At 43.7% G+C, this 25228-nt stretch overlaps 1 protein-coding gene across 5 annotated transcripts in view; it reads left to right on the top strand.

Moving 5' to 3' along the window:
• The window catches only part of cadm1a (cell adhesion molecule 1a), a 244629-nt gene that overhangs the window by 150221 nt on the left and 69180 nt on the right, over positions 1–25228 (top strand). For 4 of the 5 annotated variants that reach the window (XM_028984677.1, XM_028984676.1, XM_028984674.1 and 1 more), the window contains exon 2: positions 17576–17593. The exons of the other annotated variant lie outside the window; for it this stretch is intronic. In XM_028984677.1, coding sequence (XP_028840510.1) covers positions 17576–17593 — 18 coding nt within the window. The remainder of the gene's footprint in view (positions 1–17575; positions 17594–25228) is intronic. 5 annotated transcript variants of the gene reach the window in all.

The raw sequence follows: 25228 nt of genomic DNA, 5'->3' as shown, positions 1-25228 counted from the left end.
GTGTTGGTGACAGGTGTGTGACGGTGCCTCGCAGAGGGATGTTGAGATGGCAAACGGGAGTGGAAGTGTTTTGTACGTCTGTGGTGATGGATGTCCGTGCAGATGGATGTCGGTGGCCTGGGACGCTGATGGTGCTGACGGAGGCTGGAACTTAGCTCAGGTGCTCTGCATGGTGAGATGGGGGCTGGAGAAACTTTTATAAAACCTAAAACTGACGTCAGTCATAATCGTTGCCATAAGTGTGGCAAAAAAATAAAAATTCTCTGTATTATGATATTTATAAATATTACAAGATCAATAAATAGTCAAAGGACTGTTAACAATAATGAAATTGATAAGTCCAATGAACTTATGGAAAAAATATTACGAAAATAGCAATATTCATATCAGTAGGGATAATACTGTGACCCTCATGGAATTTCAAGTGGCCAAAATTCTATTCTGCTCTATTCTATTTTATTCTCTTCTATTCTGCTCTATTGTATTCTAATTTTATGATTCATTGGCCTCACTCCACCAAGATCTAGGGTTTGAGAGTCTAATGAGCTGCTGATGCCATCTGAACCCAGTTTTATGATTGGTATCGTCTTACAGAGTCATGGACAGATGGATGGTACTGACTCTTCAGCTCTTATAGAACATTGCTGCGAGCATGCTGCACTGAGAAGGGTGCATAGCACACGAAGACCACGTATTATAACATGTAAATATGATCTGCAAGCAGTCCATCTGGAAAAATCCACTGACCCTCTTCACCTTGTTTAAAGCTTGAAAACGAGGTTAACCAAGGCTGAGAACTTTGCAGATGCTGACTTGCTCACTTATTCTCTATTTTACCATTTTTATTTAAAAATTTGAAGCATTCATTGCAACTGATAAGCGAGCACGTAGCATTGGCACTATTTCAAAAGAATTATTTCTGATAGCACTTCAATGGGGCTGATGGACATTTTATTTCATGTGCATGCAACATTATTAATTAAATATAATACATAAAAATGCTCTGACTACTGAAACATTATCAAATGTCACAACAGGGGAGAATATATTAGGGACAGTGGTAGCCTGGCGGTTAAGGAAGCCGCGCCGTAATCAGAAGGTTGCCGGTTCGAATCCCAAGTTGCCACTGAGGTGCCACTGAGCAAAAGTACCATCCCCACACACTGCTCCCCGTGCTGTCATGGCTGCCCACTGCTCACCAAGGGTGATGGTTAAAAGCAGAGGACACATTTTGTTGTGTCACCGTGTGCTGTGCTGAAGTGTATGACAATCACTTCACTTTTTTTTATTTGAAGCATATTTTAGATTTAGACGATAAGATTCAGTCTGGAGGTGAGGTATGAAGCGGACTTGGGCCCGGTAAGTAACACACGTAGCATAGTGTTGCTGCAGGACCCACATATTTGTGACGTCATTGTATGTTCCCTGTTTTAGTGTCTTTTATTTGAAAAATATTTTGGTCCGTACAGTACAGACCCCTCTAAAAGTCCCTAAGTCACCTTAGATGCCCTTGTCCCTGAGTGCGTGTTAATTATCTCTTATCTTTACTGCAGAAGCAGATGGCACTACTGTGTGAACGCTATGTCCATTAGGGGCTTGTCATTGATCACGATCAGCACAATGACTGATCATCTGAATTGATTCCTGGCGAGTGTGATGGATGGCTGAAGGTGGTGGACTGAGGGCGCACGTGTAAAAACGACCCACCCCTAAATAAATAAAGATAAGGCCGTTCAGGAGAGAGACTTTGCCTCCAAAAGAGAGAAAGGAGAAATGAAAATCCAGCCCACCTTTGAGGTAGGCTCCACACCAACACCTCATCAGCCCTCAGACCTTTACGTTTAAAGCCTCAATCTTCCCAAGCGGTCCAACAAATACAATGGGATTGCCGGGCCTCACCACACAGACAGCAAAAATCCATACGGCTCTGCGAAATGTTCGCACAAATCCCGTAAACACTTCCGTCCGCCAGCCTTTTCCCGCCATTCCCTGAATCCCTGTCCTCCTCACCGCCTCATCGCAGCATCGCTCTATCACTTCCTGCCATCTTAATACCTTTGTAAGTAAGAGCCCTAAATCTCAAGCTGTTTGTTTAATATTGACTGGGCATTGTAATCCATTTCCCAATGATACCGGCCCGCACTGCGCTTCCCGTGATTGAGATGTCACCGTTGTCCCATTTCCTTCCTCCTGCTCCGTGTTTTTATGACTTATTGTGTTGGTATGTATGGTTTAATGCCACTATTGTTGCTGGCAGGAGAGTGGCAGGCCGTGGAAATGGGATTGTGAGGTAAATGGAATTAGGGCGTGTGGGTATTGCGCCAGCGCGGCAGGTGTGCAGCCATGTCTGCGCAGACAGCTCTGATTGGTCGCAGCTGTGGGTGCCGATTTGGTCTTTTGGACCCCCCTCTAACTGGAGTCGCGCCTGCATGTGACATTTTGTTTTTTCGGTATGAGCCTCATGCGCCCCCGAATGGGTGGCGGACCGCTGCTCGTCTCGTTTTGTTTGACAACGTGGACAAACCGTCTCGGGGGCCACCGCCAGGTAAACAGACCCTCCAATTGAAGCACGGACCCCCCCTCCCCCCGTCTTGGCATTGTGACTCATCAGTGATTGGCACTCAGGCCTGCCAGCACCTAATGAAAGAGCTGGGTGTTTGATAGAACACTATTTCACACACAGAACCACCCCCCGTCCCCCGCGCCCTCCACCCCTGTCCAAAGACCACCCTCCTGGACACAGTCCTGCACCTACCGGCATCGGGTTTACCCCCCTGGGGAACGGAAGAATGAGAGGGGGATGAGATCACTGCGTCACTGATGCCCTTCTAACCTCATATCTTCTAATATATGTGGAGCTGGGACATTTACCTTGATTTGGCTTATAAACAGTCTAATAGCTGATTTATAACACATAGAACAACAGGGAGGTCCATTAGAAACTAGACATCCGCTAGTGGGCAGTTCAGAGTGCGTTGTTCCGACAACAGCGCGGCGGCGGTGGAGGAGGTAATATTAATGTGTTTATTATGAAAAGGGCAAATGCAGAGCCATTCATCCACCGCGGTGCTCTGTGACGCCATTATGCAAAAAAAGATATATTGGAACCAAACTGTAACCAGCCGTCCCTTCTTACCGTACCATACCAACTTTATTTATAAAGCACTTTAACATAGATCTGTACAGAGAACTGAAAATATTGGTGTACAATGAATAAAATCATCATAACAATAATTAAATGTTAATAAAGTCTATTAAAATAAACATGTTATTGTGATTTGAAAAGACTCCACTGCTTATTATTATTGTTAATTATTACTTTTCTTAGTTTGAAATTGTCCTTGGATTGATTTGTGCTATTCTAGAATTACCTTAACTTGACTTTTCCCCATGTACCAGCTTGTGGGGATTTCATTTTGTATTAATGTTTTTCTATTATTTCTATTTTATTGATAATCATTTGCATTTTTCAAAAACTAGGATCATCTTGATTCTGTTTCCCATGGCTTTGATGGCCAATCATAATAACCAGAGCTTGCCCTCGGACGGCTCAGGGCCGCCACACATTTTGTGTTATGATGAGTTGTATTTTCTGTTTCTTAAGTGCATTTTGTGCACTTTATTATGCCGTGGCAGTCGATGGGAAATGGTCTTAGATGAAACCGGTCCGTGGTGAATAAAACGAATGGAGGCCACTGCTGTATACGGAATATCTCAACATAGAAATGAGAACAAGATGGGTCACATATTCAATAATAATAATTTATCACTGCATTGTTCGGCCTTACTCTACAGTCCATTACAGCACACAATCCATACCTGCTCGGTTCTAATCAGCATCCAGCTCCTCTTCTCAAGCAGGTATCCTCGTGACAGGTCCAGGCTAAAGAACGTGTTTTATCGGACTGCAGCTGCCTGTTATTCCGGGTTGACTGTCAGCGTTGCCTTCCTGTCACACCTGCTATAACTCCACTTCCTGCCCTGCTTTTTTTTTGTTCCTTCTTTTGGAGGCATGGAGACACCTGCTGCTCATTCTTGGTTGAGGAACAGAAAGCTCGTGAGGACTGCAATGTCCTACTCCTGGCTGTGTTCTTCCTATTCTGAAGATTCTTCAGCTCTGCAGCAGGACAAGATGATGTCTGATCTGAGGTGGACCTCAGTGGTTTATTTGGCAGTGCAATAATAATGCTGTTGATAGTCAGGATATAATTTTATATGAAGCAACCAGCAAACGCCAGTAGAGCTACCCAAAGGCATCCATAGCACAAGTGGTGAGAAGGCAAGGAAGTGCAGCACAAAGCATCATTACCGGCGAGACCAGCAGAGATTTGAAACATTTCCAACATGCTTTAGGAAGAACCAGCTGTATTTTACAGGACATTTTAATAGGGATGTCTTCCATCCGTAGACATTGTTTAATGGTTGATGCCCTGCACAGCATATTCCTTACATCACGCTGTGGGGCTATTCTCAACACAGCCGAGCTGACGGGATTTTTCCAAACACCAGCATGTCCACAACTAAAACTATCCTGAATCTGGCCAACGAGGAAGAGCTTCAAGAATACTTTCAGAAATGGGGAATGTTTGCTAGTGTAAGGCTATGGGATTCTTAGCGTCTGTATCTTGAAAAAGAGAAATTATTTCTTGCTCTCAGAACTCAATGTTGATGATGCTTTCATGAACAGAGCTTAAAATGGGAGGAGCCCAAACCACACAAAAAAAAGTCATTTTGAGATTGTGTTTGTTCATGAGAACGTTATACATTGGTGAACAAGCCGTGCCAGCTCAAAAACCGTGCCCTTATTGCTGCTGAAAATGGGCCTGTCTACATTTACACAGATGAACAATGTCAATTTCAATGAATTTCTGATCAATTTTATGTCATTTTAGTGGACAAACATTGGGTTTCTGTAGTTAAACTCTAAACTTTGAATTGTGGTGGCAGTAAATAATAATGATGTGACCATAAAATTTTAATTTAGAGTTGTAACATTAAGAATGTAAAATAATAATAATTAATATTATTATAATAATGATTCTTCTTATTAGTAGTAGTAATATGAGGAGTAGTAGTAGTATTAAAGTCACAAGATATTTTTTTGTTATCTTTTATTGTCTTTTTATTAGATTTTTCTTGCTGCCTCCCTTTAAGGATTCCAGTGCCACTTTTAATTTGCACGGCTTCCTCAGTTCATTGCAGCTGAAGCCTGCATCCGTGTTTGATAGCAGTGGTGCTGCTGTAACCTTTTCGGCATAATCGCTCCTTTGTAGCTGAATGTCAGTAGATTAATTTAAACTGGAGGTGGTTTAAACAACAGCTGACAATTAATTTCCGCCGTCGCCTCGTTGCTCCTCTCATGACGGAAGACAGGCGAGGGTTGTGCCGTGGGCACTTCTTCCTTCTTCGGCGTTCCATGTTTTGGCCACCCCTTGCTGCCCCCTCTGGGGTAGATGTGTTCCTTTGAGTCCGTTTGTGAGGGTTGATCGCAGTGTGATGATGAAGGGCATGAGGGTGGTTTTGGGAGAGTATGGTGGAATAAGTAAAGCCAGTTTTGCACACAGTGCCACACGGTGCACACAGTGAAATTTGTCCTCTGCATTTATCCCATCACCCTGAGTGAGCAGTGGGCAGCCATGACAGGCGCCCGGGGAGCAGTGTGTAGGGACGGTGCTTTGCTCTGTGGCACCTCAGTGGCACCTTGGCGGATCGGGATTCGAACCGACAACCTCCTGATTACGGGGCCGCTTCCTTAACCGCTAGGCCATCACTATGTAAGATAGACACCAATTAGAAAAACATGTATGGTGTAATGCTTTAAGACAGAAATAAATGTGTTTGAAATAAGGAACGGGTATAACAGAGGAGTGTTTCAGCACAATGAGTCCACAACAGGACCAGTAAAGATTGCTCATCAGCTATAAGCTTTCTTATTAATTAGTTCTCCCATTTGCAGTTACAGAGCACCCAAAAATATGTTCTCCGCAGTAAAGTAAATGTAAAACTATTTGGCAATTACAGAAAACATTTATGCACAGTGGCGGTGGTCGTGACAGCGGCTTTTTTGACCATGTGGCATCTGGCACATCACTGGCAAAAATCATTCTAACTGATAAGAATGTTGTTTTTGAGTCATGACCATTCCCCGTTTCTAGCTAAACACACTGAGGAGGGTGTCTCGGGATCTCAGACATGAAACAGGTGTGCATTGCAAATGGCCGAGCCGTTGCTGCAATGAAAGTCTCGCGCAGAGGCTTAATGTCCTTCCTCTAATGGCTGCAATTAGGTGAAAGGGATGAAATAAAGGAAATTCATTCATTCTCTGTCATCGGAATGTAATTCCTATGCTGGAGTTTCATTACGCTGTTTAATACCTCCTCTTCAGTGAGAAAAACAGACGCTAACCCCTCCGATCTCCTGCCTGTAATTGTCTCGCATCAACTATTTATGACCCCGCAGCCGAAATAGTGCTGCGTCAGTGGAAAGTACGGAATAAGGCCGTTGCTGATTCCTCGCACAGTCGTGAATTGCGAAAGTTATGTAACGCCAAGAGCCGCCGCTCCCGAGGGGGACGGTATGTTGTCCCATCTGTGACAGCGACTCCGCCGTTGAAATGGATTCTTCGAATTTCAAGCGCTGCCTTTATCCGGCAGTTTAAAAAAAAAAAACAAGATTGCGCCTAAAATCAAATATTCCGGCCGCCGTTATCCGTGAAGAGCGTTTCTCTTTTTAGCCTCTTGCTCTCCAAAAATGGAACAAAGTGGAGACGTGGACGAGGTGCCTCTGAAGGGTACTGGATGGATTGTCGGGCCATTAACGACCACGCGGCTATTTCCGGAAAGGCGCGTACCCTGGCGTTTGTCAGTGTGCCATGGAAGCCGACCCCTGGGAGCGCCGGAACCCGCGGGTGTCTCTATCGCCTTGTCAGATGCAGTGCGAACTTCCTCTCCCCCTCCTGCTTCCATTACTCCTCTGTTTATCCCGGCGTACAGGAATGGCCCCGGCTTCTGTCTGAACGCATCACTTGTTCCCGCTCATGCATCCTCCTCAGATTTAATTACACGCTCCTCTGAGCGCACGTTAAAAAAATATGAGCGCGAGGTGGCGAGGGGAAGGGGGTAGATGGGGGGAGAACCAGTCAGGGGGCAGGGAGTTCGCCCCCCGGCCATGCAGATTCGGAAGAAATGTTCCCTGCGGCACGATGATGTCCATAGACCCAGCTTCCTCCAAGGAGGAGTAGATTAGGGCCACGGGCTGTAATGGGGTCCAGTGGAGGTCCCACCCTGACCAGATGGAACTGAAGAGAAACACTGCAGCACAGGACACGGTGACACAACAAAATGTGTCCTCTGCTTTTAACCATCACCCTTGGTGAGCAGTGGGCAGCCATGACAGGCGCCCGGGGAGCATTGTGTGAGGACGGTGCTTTGCTCAGTTGCACCTTGGCCGTTCTGGGTTCGAATCTTCTTCTTATGGGTCTGCTTCCTTACCAGCTAGACCACCAATGTCCTGGGGAACCACTAGGTTCAGTATGCTGTTGTAAGATCCTCCTTCCCAGTCCTGAAATAGTGTTGTAAAACTGACCTGATGTCAGTGTACTGATGTCTTAAATCACATCTGGACAGTTTCAGTATCGTTGTGTTTAACTTAAAATGGCTTAAAACCCGTAATTACAATTTTTCCAAAAGCACATTAAGGCATTAATAGTATAGCAGAGGGTTGCAGCCTAGTGGGTGAGACACTCACCTATGAACCAGGGGTCCTATCCCTGAGTGTCTCCAGGGGGGACTGTCCATGTAACTACAGATTGTAAAACGCTCTGGCGCCTGATAAATCCTGTAAATGTAAACACACACACACACACACACACACACACACATTCTATTCAGTGGATCAGCTAATAAACTGTAGACTTGACTTTTTATTTAAAAAAACCACTGAAATGAACTTGGCTTGAAGGATGGATGGATTTTTATATTGTGTGTGTGTGTTGGATATATGGTAATGAACTGTACAGTATATATACTGTAGGTTGTATAGGTATATGTTATGTGGGTGGATGTGGAGACCTGCTGTTCCACTGTGTGTAAGGAGTGTGTGTGTGTTTGCTGATTCAGTGGTTTAAGTTAGCACAGCCGTAGATGCAGGTCCATTTGGTTCATTTAATTAAGTAAAGAGCATCAAGACGTGTGCAGCACAGCCTTCTGTCCCCCGGCAGCACGGCAACGGTCATTCCGCCTGCGATTTTATCAGACAGTTTGACAAAATTAATCTCTGTGCAGCCTGTCCTTCATTTTTTTTTTTTTTTTTTTTTTTTGAAGGACAGGCACAACACACACAACTACACATTTACGGCATTTACACACACACACACACACTCACACAGAGTCTGCTAATCACTATGGTGCATCTTTGCGTTTCTGTGTGCCAGAGTTAAGCCGAATGAAAAAGGAGTGTCTGCGATTTTTTACATCCAGTTTTCACCTCTTTACCCCCCCACGCCCCGCATCGATTTTTTCTTATTTCAGCGTTTTCACGTGACAACATTTAGCTAATTGTTTCTCCTTCAGAAGTGATTGCGTTCTCTGTTTTCCAATCGTAAGCTCAGCACATACATTAACATAAATTGGCTGTAATTTGGGGCCGATGCCGAGTGGAACGGGCGTCTACAGATGCGTATGATTCATAATTAAGTGGCGATTATTGAAATGCTGTTCTTTGCAGAGAACAATTCATGTGAGGCTGTGGCCTGCTGGTCAACAGTTTTCCCCCCCACCCTCTTCTACCCTGTTTTCCCACGATTAACCTAATATCACTTCAGTGCCTGTAATTATCAATCAATCGATATTTATTTATTTATAAGGCACTTTTTACAATGCACATGGTCACAAATAGAACAGTGCTCAAAGCCCCAGGTGAGTAAGCCAGAGGCAACAGTGGCATTAAAAACTCCCTCTAACAGGAAGAAAACCTTGAGAGGAACCTAGACTAAGCACGGTGAACCCATTCTCCTCTGTTCATGATGGCATATGAAGGTTATTGCAGTCCACTTGTGTATAAGGAATTAACAGCAGGTGAATATAAGATGGGGTCAGCAGAGAGTGAAATAGGACAGTCCATGGGGGGTCGGCAATGTCACGTGATCACTCTGGACCAGGAAACTCCCCAGGCAGGATTTACCATCCACAGTGAAGTGGATAGTGAAGGATAAAGAGAAGAGAAGAGACCCCAGAGTTTGTTACACTGCACAACTATAGATGTGTATGTGCACAGGGGTACAGGAGAGGAATGGGGGTAGAGAAGAGGCAGCAGAGAACAGGATGGCAGGACGGAGACCAGACCCGACGAGTCGATTTCTGATGATGAGTGTTGTGTTGCTGACTTCTGTCTGTCTGTTCGGAGAGACATGTCTGATGCTGTCTCCTGCTTTTAATCTCACAGTTCACGGCATGTGAGGTAGTACTAATAGTGGTAGGGGTGGTAGTAGCCTAGTGGGTAACCAGAACACTAAATCACAAAGCCCACTTATCATTATCATTGCATTTCTGAGCAAGACACTCAACCCTGAGTGTCTCCAGGGGGACTATAAATGTAAAATGCAATAATGGCCTGGACACTAATTCACCATTGGTTAATACATAGCATCGTTGTCATAGGCACGCCCCTAACTCGACAATACTTGAAACTGTACATTCTCACGGAATTACCCATAATACATTAACATGGGTATTGTGAAATGAGCATTGTGTATTTTTGACCTTGTCAGTTTTGATGTTCTGCACTGTGCCATGATCATGTTAAGCTTTCCACTGGTGTGTTTCTGTGACTGTGACCTCTTTCATTTTCAATCGTATATAACTTTTAATAGATCAGGGTTATTTTGGGGATTAAGTTGTTCAAAAGTGCTAATTTTTCCTAATAGGTCATACTGAGATGCCCTTGTAGATGAGTATTAGATGGGAGAAGGGGGAGGAAAATACTGGAGCGAGGTCACCATGTTTTTCCATCTGACTCCTGATTCCTTACACCAACTTTATCTCCACACCACGAGACATAAATTCTAAAAAATTTTTTTTTTTTTTTTTTTTTTGTCTTTTCCTGTGTTACTGTGTAAATTCTCATTTGAGGTTTAATGTTGAGTACCTTATGGCGTCAACAAGTAGAGAGGATTTTCATTTGCATTTTATTAAAAAAAAACAAAAAAACACCTAGGGTTAGTCCGCTCGGTTAGGTAAATCTATTTCTTAGGGCACGAGAGTAATTGTTAACACTTTTTTCCCTACTTTATCGCATTACATTGTGTTTTCTGCAGACATTTTCCACCCGAGGCATACTAAATGTATTCTTCTCAGTCGCTGTGTGACTAACTACTTTGTTTACCATGTCTCACAGCAAGGCGCGCTGACGGTACTGGTGGGAAAAATGTGCCTTTCTAAATTTAAAAAATGAAAGGTGAATCTCGAACTGGGAATCCATCAGTCTTCAGAGAGGAGGGCCAATCACGACGCTGATGCTCTCTGTTTCTCGATCAGTCGCTGTCCTGTCTGGTGCCATTGGATATCAATTACTGAAAATCCATTCCTCTCATTCAAAATGAATAGAGCTTTTGCCACTGGGACCCGAGAGGCGAGCAGGACCTGTCGTGGCCTGCAGATCCGATCTCCTGCTCCCCACTGCCCTAATGGCTTTCCGTGATACTGCACACACAGAAGTCTAAACACACACACAGCTATATATAGGTATTCTTGGCTTAAATTCTCATTCTGATGTGAAGGGCCTGGCTATGAAGATGAAATGCATGGAGCAATGCACGTTCATGAATGTGAATGTCTTTATATGTACAAGTTGAATGTGTGTGCACATTTTTGAGAGCACATTTATGATTGTACGCCAATATCATGTCATTGTCATTGTGGAACACTGCTGCACAGCACACGGTGCACACAACAAAATGGGTCCTCTACTTTTAACCATCACCTTTGGTGAACAGTGGTGTATGAATGAGCATTTGTCTTGGGATTGATGTATTTTTCATGCACTGACCATCTGGCAATTTTGATTATCGATAAATATCAGCATTGTTCAGATAAAAATGAACAAGCTGAAATAAATAAATGAGACTCAACTCTTGCTTAAAAAGGCTTACTGTTATTTCATGACCTGTAAACATGCAACCAAATTATATTCATGGATTTAATTGCATTTGTTAAGTGAAAGTGAAGTGATTGTCATTGTGAAACACTGCAACACAGCACACGGTGCCACAACGAAATGTGTCCTCTGCTTTTAACCATCACCCTTGGTGAGCAGTGGGCAGCCATGACATGTGCCCGGGGAGCAGTGTGTGGGGACACTGCTTTGCTCAGTTGCACCTCAGTGGCACCTTGGCGGTTTGGGGTTCCGATTACGGGCCCACTTCCTTACCCAACCACTCCTTAATGAGTTATAATGTTAAATAAGGTCAGTGAGAGGAGATGATGACCAAGCAGGGGGACCTGCTGGAGACTAAGCAACTCAGAGTAGGCTGGTTATGTGAGAGGATTGGCTGATCAAATTATGTCCCGATACCTGAACTGCTCAGAGGTCTGGATCATTTTTAGAAGTTGAGGAAGAAAGGTTAGGAGTGATTAAGAGGCGGCGGGTTGGTGGCGGTGAGGTGACCTCTCGCTGGTGAATGAGGTCACTCTAGGACGCTGTGAATATTCCCAACTGTGTGCCGCTTATCACAGTGGCACCAGCAGTGTCTAATCACAGCGCTGCAGACAGCACATAAATCCAGCGTCTATTATGTCCCAGGTAAAGGCCTGTGTGTGTGTGTGTGTGTGTGTCTGTGTGTGTGTGTGTATCAAAATGTGGGTATTTTTGTATATTAATGTGATTCTATGTTTTTGTGGGCAACGTAAAAATGTGATTGTTGTCATATATGAAGACAATCAAGTACAGAGAACAATGATAATGCATAAAATGTATTATTTCACAATGTATGCTGGAGTGAATTAGAAATAGCTAGGGATGTATTGAAATAACAACACATGTATTTATGTATTTAATTATTAGACCCCTGTGTGTGTCCTCTTGTATACAAAGTTACTCCATCTAGTGTCTTGCATTTGGGCTTTGGACAGAAAGTGAATTATAATAGATGTGAAACAATCCTAATATTTTATTCTGATTGTTTTTTGGCCATCAGTGTTGCTAGATAACATTAATTAGCATTTTTTACACTTTTTGTATTAATTGCATTCATTCGGTTGATAATTTGTCCAATTTGTAGATTGTTTTTATCTCAGAAATTAGTCAAAAAAGTGGAGTCTTCTTGTATTTTTATGTATTTATGTATTTCTATATTGATGGTAATCTGGGAAATTATTTAGTAAAGGGGTGGTAGTAGCCTAGTGGGTAACACACTCGCCTATGAACCAGAAGACCCGGGTTCAAATCCCACTTACTACCATTGTGTCCCTGAGCAAGACACTTAACCCTAAGTTGCTCCAGGGAGACTGTCCCTGTAACTACTGATTGTAAGTCGCTCTGGATAAGGGCGTCTGATAAATGCTGTAAATGTAAATGTAAAGATTGTTCCATGTCAGACACAAAACTGGTCACTTAATATATGGAATGTTCATGCAACAGAATATTTTTTATAATTCCTCAATAGAAGGAATTATAAAAGGTTGTAGAATTATAGAAGGTGGTAGAACTCACCCTCTCATGCCCAATAACAAATTAACCTTTTTCGCATACAACTTATCTCAAAAAACACTTGTGTGTACCATGGCCCCAAAAGTGAATACTTTTTACTTGACAATATGTAGTGTGTCCTTTCTTTCTTTGTATGGACCTAAAATTAAAAAAAATGGAGCCGTAACTTGGCAACTGTTAGTGCTTCAGCTTATGGTGAATGTATGATCACCTGTTTGGGAAAATTGACATGATAGTGTATGTGAGTGAGTGTGTTTCTCTGTTAATTTAATTGTGAAATCTGTTTTCGTGTGTGTGTGAATGGGACACTCTGTGTGGGGATGGTGGAATGGTGTGTATGCGTATGAGTGGGTGTGTCTCTACCTGTGTGTGAGTGTGGCTGCAAGTCTCTCTGTTAGGGGCTGGTGGAATGGTGTGTTGGTGTCCAGGGCGGCTCTACTGCTGTCTTTTAAAAGGGTTTTAAACGCCGCAACGCCCACCTTCAGGTTGCGGGGGGGGCTTGGTCTGTAGAAATGTGGTATGTTCCTCCCACAGCACCAAGGGTCTTTATGATTTCTGTTTTCCCATAAAAAATGCAGTTCCTTTCGCTTTGCGGTCCTCCTATAGTGCGAGCTCCAGCCAATTACATTGATAATTATTTTTTAATGGGACACACTTTTCATGTCTAATTTAACACCCCACGGGCAGCAGATTTGCGATTTTTAATCACGCTGCTAATGTTGTTAGGATGTGTGTTTGGGCGGGCGGCGGTCCGAGGGGTGAGCGGGGGCTCGTCTCGCCCCTCCCCCTACCCGCGGCTGAGGAGTCTCAAGGCGGTTTGGCAGCCTTGGGCCTGCCCTCAGTGGACCAACTAATTACATCAGGCTCGGTCATTACCAGGCAAAGGCAGCAACCTGCTATCTGCCCAGCTTCCTGTCTGAAGAAATGTGATTGAGTGTGTGGGCTAGTTATATTTATTTAGTTATTTATTTATGTGTTTACTGCCTTTCTTTACTTTCTTTAGGAAGCGACACAAGAAAAGGTCTCTTTATAACAGCCTCGCTGAGGGAAGTAATGACCTCCTTTAATGCACTTTTATTGTAGTTTTTTTTTTTTTTGCTCCCCCACTGATATTTACGGCCCCATCAGCCCTATAAACACCGCAACCATTTTTATGGGCGAACAGTGATTATAATACAGAATGGTGGTTGATGATGATGATGGTGGTGATGATGATATGGTTTGTTGTTTTGTTTGCAAGTAAAATGGCTTGTGGTTGATTTTGAGACTGATGGAGGAGGAGGGAGGGAGAAAGAGAGAGAGCAAATGGAACAAGAAAGATTAAATGGACCCAGGCAAGAGAATTGAGGAAGAGGAGACACGGAGAGAGAATTGGCAGGAGTGGGTCAGAGAAGACAGGGAGCAAAATACAAGAGAGAATATAAAGTTGTATTATTATACAATTTCTCCCCACACATAAAAATACATATTATATGGACTACATTAAAAACAAAACATTGAAAAATGAGATTACTGAACATCTAAAATAAAGAATGCCTCCATATTCTTGTTCTCCAAGGACAGTGGAATATGCAAGCCAACATCTCTCACCGCACATAACGCCCTCTGGTAAGACCGTGACGCCCAACTGGACAAAAACATTTTAAAAATTAAAATCCTTAATATCACAAGCTTTCACAAACATTGAAAACCAAGAAAATCATGTGTTATCCATGGAACTTTGCTCAATTATTCTTCAGATTGTAACATAGATTGAACAAAGGAGAGGAGAGGTGAAAGGAACTGGGAGAAGATTGGAGGGGGCACAGGGAAAATAGCGAGAGAACAAGAAGGAGGCCAGTCAAAAACGAGCGAGGGAGGAAATGGACAAGCGGAGACGAGCAGTGGAGAGAAAGCGAGACAGGAGAGTGGAGGCCGGGGTGAAGTGTCCTCTGTTGTGAACCCGGACAGGGCCGCGGTTGCTCATTATGGCAGCTCGTGCATTCTGACCCCAAGTTAATGCCCCCATCATGCGGGAGAGGGGAGTCCCTCTTGTGTGAAGGGAGCTCATGTTTTATGCATTTGTCTGGTAGGAGTATTTAACCTCACCTTCAGGGTTGGAGAGCAGTCTAGCAACATGGACCCTTCTCTGAGACCCGCTCTCTCTCCACCTCTCTTCCCCGGCACTCCCTCATTCCTCTGGTCCCTCCACAGGCTCCAGGGGACTGTAATGGTGATACAGAGTTCTCCTTTGACTTGTGCCATTTACTTAACATGGCGTTCCCTGTGCCACTGGCCTGAGTTCAGGGACCACGATTTCCTGTGTGGCCCTCTACACCCCCCCAAATGGCCCTGGAGTCGTTAGCCACTTTGCTTCGGCCCGTGATGTGAATCCTAATGCGGCGGGACTAACAGTTTTCCTCTGGACTTGTGTCGGAAGTTCTGTGTTTTTTCACTGCTACTGGCACCTCATGCACAGAGCGTGACACGGTTCAACCAGGGTCAGTGCCGCTGTAAATCAGGACCACTTGGAAAGGAAGCACCATTGGTTGGCTCCCTCCTCGCATATGGCAATGCGTTAGTCTGTTTAGCCAGTTCTTATTGGCTGACAGACAGAAAGGAACAAGATTGTGGAGACGGTGGCACGAAGGCCCAAAGTTTGGGGCTATACACAAGACTTCCATAGAAATGAGAATTGACCAGGTACCATGGGGGAGACACAGGGCTCGAAATAGGCAAGAGAACAAGCAATAGATGCCATCAACTCAAGACAAGGGCAAGATGTCAGCATGAAGGACACTTGACAGGGCAAAACAAAACCCGGAGCACTTTGGCTTGAGACACGTAGCCACCATGTCTTTGTCTTTGAGAAAGGGTTTATGCATGATCACGAAATCTTAGTCGGGCTTTGTCTGAAAACTGTAATAATTTCAGCAACTTTGCTTTGTTCCTTCCATTGTAGCTCAACTGCAACCAAGGAAAGTATCGCACTGAGCAATTACAGACGGTGCTGAACGAACCAATCACTGATCATCATTGCACAGATGAGAAAGTGTGGTGCCTGCTGTTTGCCGCACAATCATTCTGCTCACTGAAACCGGGGGAACATCGACAAAAAAATGTTGTGAATTAACTCGGCTCTCTAAGTGGCTTCATGACAAGGATTGGTTGTCGCAATGAGCAGTAGGGGTGTCAAAATAAATGGTATAATCGATGCATCGCAATGCAGATGTGGATGATCTGTAGCTGCGTTCGATTAGCGCTTCACTTGTCACTGTTTAACATTCGTTGGGAATTCGGTATAAATGATATATAACAGTTATTTGACATCATCTGAACGTGCAGCCAACTGAATGCTGGTGCTGATTTGTAAACGGTCGGCGTTCAGTTGGCGCTAACCTGACGCCACGAACGGCAGAAAACGCCTGGTTCACAACTCCGTGTGGACGGGGCCTTAACACTCTTTTCACGGAAAATGTAATGTGATGTAATGCAGAAAAGTTGATGGAAAGGGTTGCGATACATCAATCATCGGTGCATTGATAATTGTAATGAAATTGAACGACAGGTGGCACGACACCAACTGGTCCTTGACCAGCATCGCACAGTCGAATAGAAAGTTTGAACAGACATGGTATGAGATACCTGCTATGTATAGATACATTGCTATGTCCTGTTACAAGCAGTTAGACACTTATGACAGTTTCTAAGCTAATACGCTTGTGCCGGTCACGTGAATGAATCGTCGCGGTTGGCCGTATCCATTGTCCTTCCCCTGAGAGCCTCCTTTTGCTGTCATTTCATGATAAATACTAAAGAGCCACCAACCACTCTAGCCTAAACCTTCAATGTTGTTCTAACGGCGCATGTGACAAACCCGGGCGATGCAGTTTGGGCTGGGTAGCTTGTCTCCAGATGAATGCCTGCGTAGCAGAAATGGAAATTGACAGCACTGATGTTTACGCCGACACTCCCGTTGCCATGGCTTCCCGTGGACTCGCGGCTCCTGCATATTCAGGGGGAGGTGATAATTAGTTATGTAGCCGTGATTGGAATTTGGCGAGTGCGAAAAAAAAAAACAGGAAAGTGCTTTTCTAATCAGAAGCCAACTCAAAAGAGTAATCCCGACACTGAATTGAAGTGTCTCGAAAATGTGCCAGGAGCAGTGCATTATGGGACGCGGGTGGCTTTTTGAGGTGGTGACAGGGGTTGCCGGATGGCAGGGTACACACAAACACTCACACACCCAAATTACTTTGAGTCCTCGGCGTGGCTGACACAACTGTCATTAGTTAATTTGGTGTAGCCTCACCGAAGGAGAGAGCGAATGGGCGTGATGTGTAAATTAGCGCTCGGCCTTCGGAGGACTGCTTTTCTGCTTGGATCCATCTGTTGCTACGGGTCAGAAACTTGCCGCTGAATCGGATCGCAGGGCCACACATAGAAAGACAAACCTCCTTGGACCTTGATTGCTCAACCTTGAGATGCAAATCTGGTCTTTTTTTTTCTTTCTTCCTTTTCTGTTGTACTCGTTCGCTGTTTATGAAATGTAATTATTTTGATTTGCATGATAATTAAATGATTGTAGCATGCATGCGATCATGGTAATGATAACTGCATTTGCTGTGATCATTTGTGGCTGAATGACTCTTTCTCTCTCGCTCTCTTTCTCTCTCCCTTTGCCTCCGATCCCAATTACGCCCCTTCCCTCCTTTCTCCTTGTTCTTTGCCCTCCCTGTTGCTCTCTCTCTATCTCTTTCTCTCACTTGAATTGTAATTTTTTTCCCTGCCACTGTGTGATTTGTTATGCTTTATTATTTGGTGAATGGGCTGTGATGCTGACACCCCTCTCTTTTTTTCTCCCTTCTCCTTCTCCTCCTTTTCCCCCTCACAGGCGCTGCACAATACCCAGGTATGCCCACCTTCACCTTCTGTGTGTATAATTCCGATATGTCGTGTACATCCTTAGTCTTGTAACCACCATGTTCTTACATCCCATACAGATGAATACTGTAGTCACACATCTTTCACTTCATCCATTCTCAGGCTGAGGCCATACACACACACCACGTTTAAAATAATCAGACTTATTAGACTGTTGCTGAATAGGTTTTTTACATGTTTTCTGATATTCCATTATTAACAGTCATCTCCAGCTACCAGAGTAGAGTAGTAGCTTATTAGATAAGACACTCACCCATGAACCAGAAGACCACAGGTTCAAACCCCACTTACCACCATTGTGTACCTGTGCCAGACACTTTACCCTGAGTGTCTCCAGGGGAACTGTATCTGTAAATACTGATTATAGGTGATCAGTTCAGGTTCAGTACCAATCCAGAAGTTCAGCACCACATGCGTTACTGCTACTGTACTGTAGAAATATGTTGAAATGCTAGGTGTACTAGTCATTTGCAAGAATATGACATTTTCTCAGGCAACAACATGCTCTGGGCTCAGAAATGGAAGGTTATGTTTGGCTTGCAGGAGTTTTTATGGAGCGATCACAATCAGTTTCAAATTAAAGAAGAGAGGAGATAATGGAAATGGAAAGTTATTGCATATTGTACTTTTCCAAATCAGACATCTCATCAAGATGACTCTTCTCAACACGTCAGTCACTTTCATCAGTGCAACATTTTAACATTTAGTAGTGGAGTATTCTACAGACAGATTTTTTTGGAGCCTGGCAGATTTTATACATCAGGTCACACTCATGCTAGAGTGTACTCCTGATATGGTCAGATTTTTTATATAGGTAAGTAAACTCTAGATAGGCTTTCTTTACTTGGGTATGTGACAAAGGCAGCAAGTTATGAAAACTGTGGTTCTGTGGTGGAAAAATGTCTTTTATGTTAAAACAAGATTTCAGTATTGGAAGTGCTCATACTTAAGTGAAGGCCTATTGATGAAAGACCCCATTATGTTAGTGGCTTAAATGCAATTAGCAGTGTGATAACTGAAGACTGCTGGTGGTCTCATCAAGTCTGGAATTCAAAATGTGTGAAAACGCCTGACCTTACGAGTCATTAAAGTTACCTTTAAAAGCTAATTAAAGTGGACACTCCAATTTAATTAGCAATAACACTTACCAGCCAGATAATTGGGGGACATTCAAGGTAAAAAATGCAAAATAATAATATGCAAGGCTGTGTAAACATTGATCTTACAGTTTGTCTTAAGTCGTTTTTCAGCCTTGTTTCCATAGGCCCACGAAACCTTAGCAGTGAGGTGCAATTTAGTATTCAGGTGACCATTATGACTAAATAATGTGTTTTACAGCAAACTGAGTGCTTTCAGAGTGTCAGTAATGCTGCCATGTTGAAAGCATTCACAGATTAATTGCGGGGCACCACCCTCAGAAAACATTGGAAGGACCGTGCTCACCGTCCTCTGTCATTGCCTGCTTTGTCATTTGAGGTGAGCTTTATTCACTCAAGTGGCAGTGTTGGCTCGGTTGGCTTGGCAGCTAAAAGTGTGCGTTGTAGTTTACCACAATTAGGCAGAAATTTTAAAACTACTTGCCAATGCCACTTGTCAGGGGCTGTGAAATTAACCGCCAGTTCATAAACAGAAATTAACATTGCAAATAAAATGAGTCCCATCTTCTGTCACTTCTTACAAATGACTGGACAATTGGTTTGTAACATCTTGAAAATGTCAGGTACAGTGTCTATCATCATTAGACACTAACAAACGGGGCAGTGGTGGCCTAGCGGTTGAGGAAGCGGCAACCTAATCAGAAGGTTGCAGGTTCGAATCCCGATCCGCCAAGGTGCCACTGAGCAAAGCACCGTTCCCACACACTGCTCCCCGGGCACCTGTCATGGCTGCCCACTGCTCACTCAGGGTGATGGGATGAATGCAGAGGACAAATGTGTGCTGTGCTGCCGTGTATCACATGTGACAATCACTTCACTTCACTTTACAAAGGTGGTTAAAGAAAGAAAAAACAACGAAACAGCCTGAAGGTCATGGCCATGCAAGACTCCACAGACGCTGGACATGTTTTTTTTTTTGTGTCAATTATGGACCATGGTGGCCTGATCACTTTTTTGCAGAAGGAAAGAGAAGTTAGCAGGATGGTAGCAGGAAAGAAGGGAAGCAGGCAGATGCACTGTGATGCTTGGAAACCTTTATTCAATCATTCATGTGGGTGTTGCAATCACACGTATCACCCGACTAAGATTATTGAAGACCAAGTACATGGAAATTGTCTCCTGATGGCAGTGCCCTCTTTCAGCGAGATCATGTGCAGTTCAGGGACGGTTTGAGTTTATGCTTTCATCTTGGCCTCCAAATTCTCTACATGTCGATCTGATGCAGCAGCTGTGGGATTCATCCTAGCCACAGAGACCCTTCCTCACAAACTCCAGGACAGAAAGAATCTGCACCTGATGGCAAGATACCAAAAACATCTCGGTTCACTTTGTTCTTCTATTATTTTCTCTACCAGTCAACAAGGCATTTTTGTGGCCAACAGCACCATGCTGTTCCTAATGTTGGGGTAGGGTTCGTATTAGTCTTATCTGATAGAGATTGTTATGGGGTGGTATATTATTGGGGGTCCCGTAATCAGAAGGTTGCAGGTTCGAATCCCGATCTGCCAAGGTGCCACTGAGCAAAGCACCGTCCCCACACACTGCTCCCCGGGCGCCTGTCATGGCTGCCCACTGCTAACCAAGGGTGATGGTTAAAAGCAGAGGACAAATTTGGTTGTGTCACCGTGTGTTGTGCTGCAGGTTTCACAATGACATTCACTTCACTTGCCCTTATTTTTCTTTATTATTACTATGGTCCTCACAGAGCTATCAAAACAAACATGTGTGTGTCACTAAGACACCCCCCCACCCCCTGGCAAACACACATCCAATCAACGTATCCACACTGCGGTGCTGGCAATTAATGCCTTCCTCTACTCAGTCAATCACCACTCACACAGGGCAACAGTCAGTCCAGAAATGGACACAAGGCTTGGCTGCAGAAACTGCAGGTGCTTTTTTTTCATCCAATTAATAATCGCTGCCAAGCGGTTTGTAGAGATTTAAATTAAAGCTGAGCCAGGGGAAGACAGTCCAGGAGGACTGGAAGTCCCCCAACCCTTGTTAATGCTCTCAGCTCTTCACGTCCCACGTCACCTCCGCTCAGATGCTGGTCGGCCTCCAACCTCATAACTCCGCCCCCATGCCCCCTCCAATTGGAAACAATCCCACCCTCTCTGTATGAACACACATGAACTTTCGACATGCCGCTGTCCAAGTGCTGGCTCCCGATGACAGTTTGTGGAAATGCATCCATGCTGTTTTCACAGTTGCTTTCATAAAATGACTGACGGAGAGCACTTAGCACACCTAACCCACACACAGGAAGGAAATCACTGTGGAAACAATAGACAGAAAAAGAACTTTTTTTTGTTTGTTGGAGGGACGTGTTGACTGCTAAAGATGTGCCCTCCCATTTCCTGTGATTTCATTTAATGGTGTGTGTGTGTGTGTGTGTGTGTGTGTGTGTGTGCATTGCTTTTGGTGCTTTTTTCTTCTCACCTGGAGGATCGATGGAGGAAGACTTGAGAGGACGGGGGCTGCAGGAGGGCAGCTAATCTTTAAGCCACACTGGGAGAAGGGGCAGTACACACACAGATACACACGCGTCCCTGACACACACTCTTACACGCGCCGCCGCACCGACGCCGCCGGACATCTCGGGCAGGAGTAAATCCTGTGGGGTGTACACCACTGGCCTAAATGTGCTGATATTTTTAGCTTATTTGTTTGGTTTGACGCCAGTGAAAAGCCACAAGGCTGTGGGTCAGTTCACTCCTGCAAGAACAGAGCAGGAGCTGTCGTGGGTTTTTTTTTATTATTATTATATATATATATATATATTTTTTTTACGATTTGCCTCTTGACGTTAGTCAAATGAATCGTGCGAAAATGAAATGGACCCTGACTGTGTAATAACGGCGTGTTTACAGCTCACATCTAATGTGTTATTCGGCACAGGGGTGATGTTAATGTCAGGGTCAGTAGGCTGGTTTAATGTAGCACATTAGACACAGGGGGGCACTGCTTTGGGGAACATTGTGTGGATGGACGGGCAGATGAATGGATGCACAGGCATAAGACACAGAAAGAATATCAAGATATGAATTGCTTGCTCTCTTTTCCTGCCCCCTTTTGTTTGGATTATGTTACTCTCTCCATATCTGCTGCTATGTCTGGTTCATTCTGGCCCTTCTTCGCTCTTCTTCTCCTTCCTTTCAGCTCTGTGACCTTCTCCTATTTACTGATCACTGTCTCTTTTTCTGTTTAATTTTTTTTCTGTTGTTTTTCTGTAATGTTTCCATCCTTGTCAGAATATGTCATATTGGCACAAAAAAAAAGAAAAAAAGGTGAATACCAGTAAATGATTTTAACTGAGCCTTTTTTTTGCCAGACTGATTGAAATTTAACAATTTGCATTGTTTAATGAAATGCACAGTGGTTTATTATTCATTTTATCTATGGAATTTAAATAGCACTAATTCAATTTCATTGAGTCAATTGAGTGCCACAACACAAAGGAAGGACAAGACAGCAGACCCCTTAGTTATCCGAATGCCTTAAAACTGCTGGCTAACGCTGGGTCACCCATAAAACAAAATATATGATTTGGTATACAATAACTTGTTTTCTTATAAAGAAAAAAGATCTTGAAAAACATTATTCTGATCAATATGTTTAGCACAGAATAAGGATTGTGATCATTATCTCTCAGCCTTCTTTCCTATTCTTCGTTTTCTTTTGTCCAATTTCTCCATTATCCCTCTTTGTTAACCCCCCACCTGGCCTTGTGCAAGGTCTCAGCTTCATCTTATTACGTACACACACACACACACACACACACACACACAGACTATCCCTCTTTTGCTGCATGAAAGAGCAGGAAATGAGCAGCCGTGAAGGCAAGACCACTGGTAGTGTGCCCGGACACCGCAGCCCCTCTGATGCATTAATCACCGGCTTCCACCACCACAAAACACACACACACAGCTCAAATGCACACACCCACATGCAAGAGCACACATCCACGTTAGTGCACACACACCACTCAACCTCTCGTGCTGATACATGTACCATACCCATGCCACACACACACACACACACAATGTTTCCACTGGGGTCAGCTCTTTCCTGGCCAGTATCTGGTTCCCACACGATGGCCATTTCACCCTTCATTAGCGCTTGCATCATCACTATTTACTTCACTGTTTATTCTGAATGGCCCAGCTAATGCCCCCCCTGCTGCCTGCTGGAGAACAGAGGGAAAGAGAATTTTACCCTCAACTGCAGAGCGGGTCAGCTTATTAACAAAGTTTCACCAGCATGTACAACAAGACATCGTTTTCCCTAATTAAACCCCATTTCTGCTCTTTCGCAGCCACGTCCGCCTCTGGTCTTCTCTGGGACGCATTAGCAATGCATGATGGTAAATTAGAGGATTTCTTTTTTTTGTACAAGCGTCGGAGACGTTGTTGGCAGTGACCACCTCGTTAATCTTGTTGTGTTGTGTTCAGAGAATGCACCAAGGAAGGGAAAAAACGGTCTGAAGTTCCTCACTTTGATTACAGCCTTGTCACAAAATACCAGCGGCATGGTACACTGGGCCACTGGTCCGCATGTACGTTCACATGATACATCCAGCCTTGAAGGGTACAACTGCATAATATTTGTGAATGATTATCCTTCATTACCACGAGACCGGGTTTAGCGGTTCCAATTAAAGCATATTTCTCAAAAGCACGTTTCTCCGGCATTTAGAAGGGCCTAATCTTGACAGAAGCCCTTGCGTTTGAAATGGCTTAGAGGATGGATGTGTTATAGATTAAGCGTGCCGTGTTCTTGAGGAGGAAACCGACAGGATCACAGGAAATAACAGATGAGATTATATCTAATTGAAGATGAGCTGGTGATTGCAGCATGCTGGATGCGGTGTCATCAGAATGTCAACAGACGGGATAATCATGACATCACCTCTTGGTCTGCACTTTTACAGAACCAACATCATTCACCAGTAGAGTTCAAATGGGGCACATAGAGGCCTGTCTTGATTATTTCAGATCTGAGAATAGTGTTTCCATGCGTATTGATATTCCAAACAATATCACAGAATAGTGTTGTTTTCTTCAATGAAATTTTATTGTCAATTAAATATCTTTGTCAATGAACCCATATAATGAAACATATCATATATATGAATATGAATGTATAATGAAATTAATCATGTTTTACTGTTAACTCATAAAAACGAGACTAAATATGGTTTACAAATTTTAAAAAGCACTAAAATATCTCTTTATTTTCACTGATGAAATTAAAACAACAATACAAATCTTCAGTCTGAGTGCCCCTCTCCGGCTCTCTGCCTACCTCTGTAATAGGCACCATGGCAGCCCATAGGAGAGTGGCGATGGGTCCATGCCAATCGATCGCCTTGTTTTTTTTTTTGTTTTTTTGGCCAATTCCCTTGGCACCACGGGCACAACTTTCATCTGCCGTCTGCCGTCCTCATCTGGAAACCCCAAAATCTCCTCACCTTGCACATCGCCAGCAAGGGACCGTGATGCAATCATCCACAACTGCACAGTAAACGTTCATGCTCACCAGGACCCTGCTGAACATGAAGCCATACCTTGGCGGAGGGATTTTGGAGGGAACTTGTCACAAACAGGGGTTTTGAACACATGGAACATAAACACGAACTAATACAGGACATGCATGAATCGATGAGGACGTGATACAAGTGGCAAACATTTATACATACAAAATAGCTGCAAACGATCAGGATAATTGGGAACAATACAAAATAAAATTAAGACTAAAATTAAGTGAAGCCGTCAGATATTCCAGAAATTATGTTATATTGCAAGACTGTGCTTGCATAACTTAATTATAATAACATAACATCCAATTCTTGCAATTATTATTTTATATGTTGGTTTATGTGTATGTATGAATATTGGCCATATACCATTTTTATGGGATTTTTTTATTTTATTTTATAGGCTATGTGGTGACATTTGCCTGCTTCCATTTCTGATGCCGAAGAAGGGCAGTAAAAGCATGGCAAGACATTATCTAATGTGTAATGTATAATTTGTTTTGTATGGCTTTGCTTTCTAGGCCAGATTCAGTCAATAGACCTCATTTAAAATTTTTGTTTGTCTTAAGTCGATATATTCAGGTGGCTTTATGTAGCTTCCTGTTCAAGGACCATTTGTAATGATGGCAACAATCTTTGGATGTATGCTAGTTGACTATCATTCGGCCTTATGAATGGGCGTGGGAGTGAATGGTGTGTGTGCGCCATGCAGTGGGCATGCGCCCCTTCTTGGGTGAGTCCCACCCTGCACCCAATGTCCAGGCATGGTCTCTTAATTGAATTCACTGGTATCATAATCAGGAGTATTATTGCACAGAAAAGTAATGAGGATTTGACTTCACTGCCATCTGCCAATGTCCTTGCAACATTGAGGCAACCGTTTAAAACACTGGTGCCATGCAGAGTT

The sequence above is a fragment of the Denticeps clupeoides genome, chromosome 6 (assembly GCF_900700375.1).
Source record: "Denticeps clupeoides chromosome 6, fDenClu1.1, whole genome shotgun sequence".
NCBI classification, from domain to species: Eukaryota; Metazoa; Chordata; class Actinopteri; order Clupeiformes; family Denticipitidae; genus Denticeps; species Denticeps clupeoides.
Note: the sequence above shows the minus strand (reverse complement) of the source record. Positions and strands in the feature narration are given on the sequence as shown.